The sequence below is a fragment of the Octodon degus genome, unplaced genomic scaffold, assembly GCF_000260255.1.
Source record: "Octodon degus isolate 3935 unplaced genomic scaffold, OctDeg1.0 scaffold00127, whole genome shotgun sequence".
Classification (NCBI taxonomy): domain Eukaryota; kingdom Metazoa; phylum Chordata; class Mammalia; order Rodentia; family Octodontidae; genus Octodon; species Octodon degus.
The window spans coordinates 6,944,853-6,955,731 of NW_004524703.1; the positions used below are offsets into that span (position 1 = coordinate 6,944,853).

At 38.3% G+C, this 10,879-nt stretch overlaps 1 protein-coding gene across 6 annotated transcripts in view; it reads left to right on the forward strand.

Annotated features, from left to right (window-relative positions):
• Ryr2 (ryanodine receptor 2) overlaps window positions 1–10,879 on the forward strand; it is a 681,083-nt gene that overhangs the window by 480,060 nt on the left and 190,144 nt on the right. For all 6 annotated transcript variants that reach the window (XM_023700826.1, XM_023700825.1, XM_023700827.1 and 3 more), the window contains exons 37-40: window positions 670–1,474; window positions 3,352–3,552; window positions 9,100–9,205; window positions 10,726–10,869. In XM_023700826.1, the coding sequence (XP_023556594.1) occupies window positions 670–1,474; window positions 3,352–3,552; window positions 9,100–9,205; window positions 10,726–10,869 (1,256 nt within the window). The remainder of the gene's footprint in view (window positions 1–669; window positions 1,475–3,351; window positions 3,553–9,099; window positions 9,206–10,725; window positions 10,870–10,879) is intronic.

Below are 10,879 nucleotides of genomic sequence, written 5' to 3' on the forward strand. Positions count from 1 at the left end.
CTTAATGGAGGAAACACAGTTTATTTTCCCTTTTTAAAAATTTTAAAGACAATAATAGAAAACAATGAAATGATACTGAATTTCAAAACAAGATGATAGGAAATCAACAATGGTTATTGCATTACATATTGTGGTCTTCAGAGTAGTTATTCAGATTGCCAGATACAGGCATGTAAGATCGATCAAACAATATAAACACAACTATTCTTTTGAATGAACTAATAGAAATTAGTAGTATAATTATTTTAGCTATCTCGTGTAAGTAGTTACACATATAGATACAGATATTCCTTTCTTTTCTCCTTTCCCTCATTCCAGTTTCTCTTTCCTTCTTGAGAAGTTTCTTTCCCTTTCACAATATCTATTGTACCTTTTGAATCTTATTTACTCTTTCAGTTTCTTATACGAGGGAGACAGTATGTTGTTTACACATGTGGGTCTAATTTATTCCACTACATTTTAAAATCCATGCTAGACCCAGACTGTGATAGCAGGGCCTCTGCTAGGGGCTGGGGAGTGGAATAAGCGCTTCCCTGGCAAGTGCAAGGGCCTGACTTCAATCCCTGGTTTCAGAAAAAAAAAAATATATAAAATAAAAAAAAAACCCAAAACAATATCTCTGCTGGTCCTTTCTGAACTTGGATGCCTTTTTCCTCTCCTGTTCCGCAGATCCGTTGACATCTTAGAGTTGACAGAGCAGGAGGAGTTGCTGAAGTTTCACTATCACACCCTCCGGCTGTACTCTGCAGTCTGTGCTCTGGGGAACCACCGGGTGGCCCACGCCCTGTGCAGCCACGTGGATGAGCCTCAGCTGCTCTATGCCATCGAGAACAAGTACATGCCTGGCTTGCTGCGTTCTGGCTACTATGACCTGCTGATTGACATCCATCTTAGCTCCTACGCCACTGCCAGGCTCATGATGAACAATGAATTCATTGTCCCCATGACCGAGGAAACCAAGAGCATCACCCTCTTCCCTGATGAGAACAAGAAGCATGGCCTCCCTGGCATCGGCCTCAGTACCTCTCTCAGGCCACGGATGCAGTTTTCTTCCCCCAGCTTTGTAAGCATCAGTAATGAATGTTATCAGTATAGTCCTGAGTTCCCACTGGACATCCTCAAGGCCAAGACCATCCAGATGCTGACAGAAGCTGTTAAAGAGGGCAGCCTCCACGCACGGGACCCTGTTGGTGGGACCACCGAATTCCTCTTTGTGCCTCTTATCAAGCTCTTCTATACTTTGCTGATCATGGGCATCTTTCACAATGAGGACCTGAAACACATTCTGCAGCTGATTGAGCCCAGCGTGTTCAAGGAAGCTGCCCCTCTAGAGGAGGAGAGTGATGTGCTGGAGAAAGAACTTAGTACTGAAGACCCAAAGCTGGAAGGAGCAGGGGAAGAAGATGCCAAAGGGGGTAAATGTCCCAAGGAAGGCTTGCTCCAGATGAAACTGCCCGAGCCAGTTAAACTGCAGGTAACCAGGAAAAAGATGAATGTGAATTTCAGCACTTCTAAGTGTTAAAGTGTTAAAATTTGCCTGTCTCTATGTCTGTTTGTCTTTCTCTAGGTATGTGGAGTCTTTCATAAAATTAACTTACTTTTTTCTTATTGCTCCTGTGAATTTCTGCAAATTGATTTCACTGCATAATGTTGGCATGACTGACATTTGAGGCACTTGACCTCTCTCTCCTCCTTTCCCCACTTAGCATACTTGGTCACCACTGCATGTGACCATCCTTACGAAGCAAAATCCCCTCCCTGGGAAGTTTCTGAGGAACCAAAGACATCGTCTGTCTTTGTGCTCACCAAGATGTATGGAATGTCTTTTCTTCTGCTTCTATATTTCATTAGAAACAGTGTGAATTTGCATGTTGGCATGGTTTCTTGCTCACTCTCTCCATCAGAACTATATAAATGATACTCTGGCCTGCTTCCTGAGCCAAGGAAGCAAGTGGACATGAGCTGGCTCTGGAAAGCTCAGCATGCGAGAAATGGTGCTAACTTCTGCATTTCCTGTAAAATGTCTACTGCTAACCGCATTAAATACTCTAAAGTAAGAGAATGGATTACCAGAGGGAGGAAAATTTGGGTTACAGTTGGGAAGGGGAAGGAAGGCCTCTCAGAGATGGTGAGTTTTGAACTGAAGACAAAGTATAGGAAGGAGTAGGATCTCCGCACACAAGACACTGAGATGCTGGGTCAGGAGAGCCCTGCTGGCTGCTGCAAGGAAAATGAATAAGGGAAAGAGATGGATGTCTAGGTCTGGCTCATGGGCAGCCTGCCACCAGGCTGGTCCAGGCCTGAAGGTGGTGGTCATGATGTGCTGACAAAAGGGATGGAGAAGTAGGTGGATACCAGCCAATTCTAGAGAATGACAGAAAATTTTCTCTTGCAGGTGGACAGAAGTGGTTATATTGCATTTGGTGACCAGCAGGAGTTTAGCATCCTCTTTAATACCACTGTGGATTTGTATCACAGTTGGCTTGAATTGTGTATACATGTTTTCCTAAACTTGGCAGGACATGATCTCATGGATGTGTTTCTGCCAACATACATACTTTGTCAGTGAAAAATCCCTTCGGTGTCCTATGAGAAAGCACTCAGCTAGCCGGGCACTGAGGTGGCACTTGTAATCCCCGCACTCTGAGAGACTGAGACAGGAGTACTGCAAGCAGCTTGGGAAACATAACCAGTCAGTGAGACTGTGGCAAAGTAAAAAAGGACAGTGGTGGGGGTGCAACTGGGGAATGAAGCCTTGAACAAAGACCTTGGGTTCAATGCCGAGTACCAAGGGGGTGGGGAGAAAAAGGAAAGAAAGAGAGAAAGGGGAAACATAGGAAACACCAAGCTCACTAGTGAGGAAGTATTTTCCCTTTATGTAACGTGCATGCTCACAGACAAAGTTTGTAGTTTTAGAATTTGTACAGGAACTTTGATGTCACCAGGAACCAGATCTTTGCGTCTTTTTGCTCTGTGATGCTCAGCCTATAGTTTTCCTTCTAAGAGACACCACGCCCCTCCTCTAGGAACCAGGCTACAATCACTTATATGTGTTTCTAGTCAGTTAGCAGTGGTAGAAACTCTTCCCAGAGAACCCTACGCAGCTGTTCCTTATGACTCATTTTCCTCATCACCTGGGGCTGCAGGGGAGGCACACGAGTAAGGGTCCACTGACGGGACATGTACTGGCCATTTGGACTTAGGCAAATTATACTTCATCTCTTGGTGCTGAGTACAGTGCGGCCCACACAGCATGAGAATACTATTCTTAAAGGAGAATAATAGCTGAACATCAATGATGATTTGATGTGCATTAACTATTAAAAGATTTATTTTATTTTGTCTTCGTAGATGTGCCTGTTGCTTCAGTACCTCTGTGACTGCCAAGTCCGGCACCGGATAGAAGCCATTGTAGCCTTTTCAGACGACTTTGTAGCTAAGCTCCAAGACAATCAACGTTTTCGATATAATGAAGTCATGCAAGCCTTAAACATGTCAGCTGCACTCACAGCCAGGAAAACCAAGGAGTTCAGGTCGCCACCCCAGGAGCAGGTACAGGCATGCAAGAAGATTTTTTTTTTTTTAACTTTGGATTTTAGTTCATTGATGATCTTTTGCAAAACTGTATCATCATTATAATCCCCCTCTTCTGCCTAAACTAGTCAGGTTGATTTAGTCAATAGTCATAGTTTCACCCCCCAAAACCACTTGCTTGTTTTAAAAAGAAGACATACTTAAAAATACTGAAGATACCAGAGACATCACAGATGTTTTGAGTAGCCCAGAATGCCAGAGTCTAATGTTCTATAAATAGTAACAGTGTCCGACCACATGGCTCTGCTGTGGCTTACGAGGCATTGCCCGTGGCACCTCAGGCAGTACCACAGGCTTTTGATTTGATCCCCTAAAAAAGAACCAACTGCCTCTGCCACTTCGTGTCCACAAAGGTCAATCACCTTATTTGTGGACATTTTTTTTTTCCTTACCTCCCTCTTGAGGAGGGAGTAGAATCACCAGCACATGCCTGAATCTGAGAAGAAGCTAGTCTGGGCTTGAGAACTTTCTGGAATCTGCCACAGGGTGGGACACAGTGTGGAAAATTGCTGAGATGGAGGTTGAATCAAAGATACAAATCTCAAATGTTTTTGATATCTCACCTATGGTTTACCTCTATCCAAATTAGCTCAGAAGGAAAATGTTCAGAAATACTATTTTATCTCACTGGAATGTTATTTTTTTTTCAAGCAAACTGTATAGAATTTTGTTTTTTAAATTTTTTTATTTGTTTTGTTTTTTGATATAACCAGTGTTTCCTGAGCAGAAAACAATGCTAGTCTCTGTCTGTTAAACTACTAGTTGAAGACTTCTGCCTCAGAAAAGATAGAATGCCTGTGTTCTTTTCTGTTCTGCTAAGTACACTGAAATCCTGGATATTACACATAAGGCAACACAAGGACCCTGCAAGGTCAAGAGATGGGTGACTGGCTGTGGAACCCAGGGCTCCAGGAGTGAAGCGGTGGTGAGATCACTGGATTTCCATTTTGCCTGTTCTGTCCTAGACTTGCATATAAAGAAGCCTGCATCTAAGGAATGCCAGGAGCATAGCAAGACAATTTTAACTGAAGCTTTCTGTCAGCAGCCAGAAGTCCAGGAGAGGGAAGGCTTAGCAAGAAAAAATCTTTCAATAACAACTACACTGCTACAGCTAAGCTCTTCCCCACCCTCTCTGGCCAAGAATGCATGGGAGCCTTGATGTCCAGCCTCACCAGGTGGTAATGAGATGTCTGCCAAGGAGGGAGCTCTGGGTTTTATCCTTAAGTTGTGGTAACAAGGGCTGCTCCTTACAGAATGTCAGCAGAGACTGTGGAAGAAGTAACAAGACACCTTGACCCTGTCCAGCAAGAGGATGTCAACAAATAGGTAGCTGGGAACCAGGACTCTACGCCTACCCACAGTGCGTGGCCCTTTCTCTCAGTCCTTCCCCTGCCCAGCAGGAGTAGGATACTCTCCCAGTCCTCTTATATCCTCCTTCCCTGAACAGTGTCAGAAGAACCTAGCTAAGCCATGGGTTTGAGTAAGATTTTAAAGTTTTTACTATAGTGACCAAAATGTTCAGATTTCAATTAAGTCACTTTTTATACCAAGAACCTGGAAAAGTATGAATAAAAAAAGATAATATTAAGATGATGAAGATATAATTATGAAGACATTTTGAAACATCTATCACAAAATTGCTCCAAAATGGAGACAAAAGACAAAGAAAATCATAGCCAAGAAACTAAAGGTACAAAGAAGAACCCAATGGAAACTTTAAATGTAAAAATTACAATAACTGGATAAAAATTAAGTGAATAAGTTTAACTGTAGAACGGAGCAAGCAGAGAAAAGAATCTGGATTGAAAACAGAATGGTAGAACCAACTCCTTCTGAGGAAAAGGGAGAAAGTAAGCACCAAATAAACACAGCTTGAATAAGACAGAAGATTTAAACATTCATGGCATTAGAGTCACAGGAGGGTAGGAGGAAGAAGACAAAAAGAAAGAAAAAAAAACACAATGGAAGAAATAATGGTTGACGACTTTCAAATTCACTGAAAGTTGATTTGAAGTTAGAAATTCACAAAGCTAATTAAAACCCAAATAATTCTATGGTAAGATACACTATAGCCAAATTTTTGAAAATTAATGACAAAGGAAAAATATCTTGAAAATGACATTGAGAACTCAATATCATTTCTCACATACTGAAGATAAATGCTTGTCAGCCTGAAATTTCATGTTCATGAAAAAAAAATTAGGTGTAAGGGGGAAATTAAGAAATTCTCAACTGAGGGAGTATTATGAGAGTTTGACTGTAGCCAGCCTGCTCTCAGAGAAAGCTAGAAGAGGTTCTTTAAATCAAAGAAAAGTGATGAAAAAAGGAGGTTTGGAAAAGCAGGAAGGAAAATAGACTAGAAACTTAAAATATATGTAAATATAATGCATTTTTCTTCTGAGGTGTTTTAAATTATGCTTGGTAGTTTGAGCATAGATTATAAATCTGTCTGATGTTCTAAATGGATGTATTAAGACATTTTAAGACATATGAAATGGATGGATGAAAGGGAGATAGAAGGAGATAAGGTTTCTATATTCAAACTGATAAGATGTTGCTATCAGTAAAGTTAATGCCCAGAGCAACTATTAAAAAGTTATTCAAAGACATACACTGAGAACAACCATTGATAGGTAAAATGAGGTTCTAAATGTGGCTCACGTGATCCACAGAATGTCAGCAAAAACAAATTAGAAGAAGTGAACAGCAAATAAGATGGTGAGAGTCTTCAATTATAGCCTATTAGTAATTGCATGAATGTAAATGTCTTACTTATTTTTATTGATGCTGAAATAAAATAAAGGTTTATTCCAGCTCATAGTTTGTAGACATTTCAGTCCTTAGTCAGCTGACTCCAAGGCAGAGTGGGATGACAGAGGGCATCGCACAGTAGGTAAGAGGTAGCAACAAAAGGAACAGCAGCAAGTGACAGCATCAGCCCTCTTTCTGTCCCTTATGTTCTATCCACATTGCCCACCCTGAGGGCAGACCATACACTCTGGAGGGGGCATCTGTAAGTCTAGCATTGTATCATTGACCCTACCATTTCATCCTTAGTCCCAGTATCGTGTACTCTAGATCTCACACCTCTGAAAAGTTCTATCTGTGACCACATGGAGCTTTGCCAGGACATCAGCTTACAAGCCATTGTAGGAAATAACTGCTGTATACTGATTAAAAGACAGAAAATAGCAGAGCAGGTTTAGAAACTCAATGTAACTATGTGCTGTCTACAATAAATTCACTTCACATATAATGGTGTGAATAGGTTGAAAAAATAAAAGTTGTGAAAAGATGAAAAAAGGTATAAAACTAGAAAAAATGGAAAGAAACCAGAGGTGACCACATCATATGGATTTCAGAGCAAAAATCTATCTATCTATCTATCTATCTATCTATCTATCTATCTATCTATCTATCAATCTACCAGACAGGAATATTGTGTATTGATAAAGGGTTTGTCTGCATGAAGACTAATGGGTATACAGTAAATAGCAGAGCTGCAAAACTATGAAACCAGAACTTTTAGAAGTTAAAAGAGAAATAGATCCACAATTGTACCATAAACTTCAATACCCCTCTCAATGACCGAGAGGATAACTAAGCATAAAAACCAACCAAGAATCTTCACATCATCACTTAATAGAATCTGTGTTGTAGAACATTCTGCCAAGCAACAGAAAGGGTATTATTTCCAAGTCACATGAAATATCTGCAAAGATGGAACATATTCAAGACTGTAAGATAATCTGTCCAAATTTCTTAGAATTAGAATGATACAGATTTTCTTTTTTAGTCATCTTAAAATGAAATTAGAAATCAAGGACAAAACAATTTCAGAAAAGTCTCTTAATTCTTAAGATTTGAACAATGGAGTTTCCAACAATCCATTCAAGGAGGAAGTTTCAAGGCAAACTAAAAATATACCAGACTAAGAGAAAATACATGTATCAGTTGTGAAGATCTATGATCCACCTACAGAAGCTCTGAGAAGGAAATGTATGACAGTAAATGAACATAGTAAATGAGGCAAGCAGATCAGTAATCTAAGAATCCACTGAAAAAATTTAAGTACGAAGAGAAAATTATGTATCAAATAAGTAAGCAAGGGAACTAGTATGGACAAGGTCAGAAATTAGAGAAATTTGAAAAAAAAGGCCATAAGACAATTAAGTTCCTTCCTTCCTTCCTTCCTTCCTTCCTTCCTTCCTTCCTTCCTTCCTTCCTTCCTTCCTTTTTTTTTTTTTTTTTTTTTTCAGAACCAGGGATTGAACTCAGGCCTTTGTGCTTGCCAGGCAAGCACTTATTCTACTGAGCCATCTCCGCAGCCCTAGAAGGCCACAAGAGAAAAAAATGAACTCAAAATCTTAAAACATATTAACAAAATGTACAAACCTTTAAAAAGACTGACAAAGAAAAGGCACAAATTCTACCTAATAGGAATGAAGTGGGAAATCACTACACATCCTACAGACAACAAAAGATTACATGGAATTTTCTTAACACATGAACACACACACACACATATACACAGACACAGACACAGACACACACACACACGCAGACACAAGTATATGAGAAGATGGCTCTGCTAGTTGATCTGATTTAATCTTTATATAGTGCTAAGTGTATCAAAACATTGTACCGTGTGTGTGTGTGTGTGTGTGTATGTCAAGTAACTTTTTAAAAAATGGATATGAGAATGCATACATACTGTATTTTACTTTTTCAAATATCCTTAAAATGACAGAATTACAGAGATGGATAATGGTTTGGAAGTTATCAGGGGTTAAAGATGAGAGGTGCTAAGAGGGTATAATTATAAAAGGGTCACAAGAAGGACCCTGGAGGCAAAGGAAAATCTTGTCCTGTGTGTTTGGCTGTATCAGTGGTGATACACATGTCATAATATTGTACTCTTAATACAATAAATATTATTTATTATGGCAAAGTGATTTATTGTCTCTGTGGGAAACTGAGGACAGGAAAATGTTAGCAGTGGAGATGAGTAAAAATCATATAAGAACTCTGTATTATTTCTAAAAATAGCATATAAATTTATAGTAATCACAAAATAAAAATGTAGCAAAAAGTGACAAGAATAATTTATTAGATATGGAATATTATTCATCTATAAATTTTATATTACTGTGTCTAAAACTAAAACATAGAAGAAATTGTGCTACAACTTAAACCATTAATGTTACTAGTAGATATCTTAGTGAAGGATTCTAAAAATATGCAAGAATCTAACATATAGTTGAATTCAGAAAAAGGGATCAATATTGTGTGATTGTTTTCTGTCCTGGTGAGCTGTAGGTGATTTAGCTTCTTTTGTGATGCAAAGGTATTTTTGGTGGAATGATAAATAAACTGTGGTTTATCATTTATTGAAGAATAATTTGTGAATACTTGAAAACTGATTTTGAACACTTTTCATTTTACTGTTTCTGTATCATTCTTGAAATTTCCTTTCTTTTTATGTTTTGCTTTTTCTATTTTCAGATCAATATGCTTCTGAATTTTAAGGATGATAAAAGTGAATGTCCATGTCCTGAAGAGATTCGTGACCAGCTCTTGGATTTCCATGAGGATCTGATGACACATTGTGGTAAGATATCCTTGACTTACAATTATTAGTAACATAATTTTAGTCTATACAGGAGTTTAAAGCTTCCTACATACGTGAATAGTATCTTTGTTAAGAGTATGATAGTATCTCTATGTATTAGAAGTTGGTTAGAGGTTCATAATAAGAATGTTTTGTTTGGCAAAATGTGTGGCAGGTCATGAGGGATGGAAAAATCAGAAGCAATGACACTGAGACGAAGATGACTGAAATTGTCTCTTTTTTCCCTCTTTTCTCATTGGCAATAAAGGAGGAGTGAGCATGTAGTTGGGTGCTTCTAGAAGGGAGAGTAAGTGTTAAATTGTTTTAGTCACTGGCTGTACAATTTCCATGTCACAAGATGAGTAGGTCCTAGAAATCTGCTATATAATATGTGCCTGTAGTTAAATCTACTGTGTTATGCACTCACAACTTTGTTAAGAGGGTCCAATTTGTGTTACATGGTCTCACAACAGTAACAAAAAAACACATAAGAAATTCAGCCCAAAGATACAGGTGACAGAATTATATCTATTGCTTATGATGGTGGTAATATATATATATATATATATATATATATATATATATATATGAATATGTCAAAACTTATTAAATTGTATATATTGAATATGTGAGGTTCTTGTTTACTAGTTATACGCCAAATACAATTAGTTTTTAAAATAAAGGCAAGAGATTTGATTAAAAGCAATTTTATTTGAATTGATAAAGGGCCACATTTTAGGACTGGCCTAGGAAATCTAGTGTGTATCTTTTGAAATTAAGGAGTACTTAAGGAAATCTTCCATTATTTTATGTCTGTAATCCAAATTTATTAAAAATCTTTCTTTTTAAAGAACTTTCAAAATAGAATTGATAGGATCTTTATTCCTTCATGAAATGATGTGGATAAACCCTGTCATTCAATGAAAGAAAAAGAGCTATTCACACACACACCACACAAACATCACTAATGGAACCATGTTTCTCTTTTTTAAAAATAAAGATAAAAATCTATTCATTTTGTGAATGAAGAGCCAGTGACTATCTGAATTTATACCCTATATATCCTATAAAGAAAGTGATACGCTAAAACATTAGAATTATTAGTACAGATATAAAGCATTCAATGGTTAGGACACCTAATTGTGCCTTTTATTTGTCTCTCAAGTTACTAAAGTACTGACACTTCTGGTTGGAAGAGGGGTTAGAGGTTGGGTATAAGTGATGTGGAGCGATTAGTTGGAGATGGATGACAGGTGCAGGCAGATGACATTCCAAGCCAGAAAAGGCCCAAAGGATCAGCCCAAAGAGAATGAGTGACCTTTGCTCTTAAGAGTCTTTGATCTTTGCTCAGCCCATAATTTATTCTTGTTGAAAAGAGAAAGGAGGAAAACTCAAAATTGTCACACTTTAGACAGTGCATGAAACTATGAATGGAAAAAGTTACAAGACCTGAGAATTACTCCTCATTTTTTTTTCAAATATATTCTTCTTAATTATTTTCTGTGCTCTTTTCATGCTAGGGATTGAGCTGGATGAAGATGGGTCTCTGGATGGAAGTAGTGATTTAACAATCAGAGGACGCCTCCTCTCCTTGGTGGAAAAGGTGACATACCTGAAGAAGAAACAAGCAGAAAAGCCAGTTGCAAGTGATGCCAAGAAGTCCTGTAAGCATAC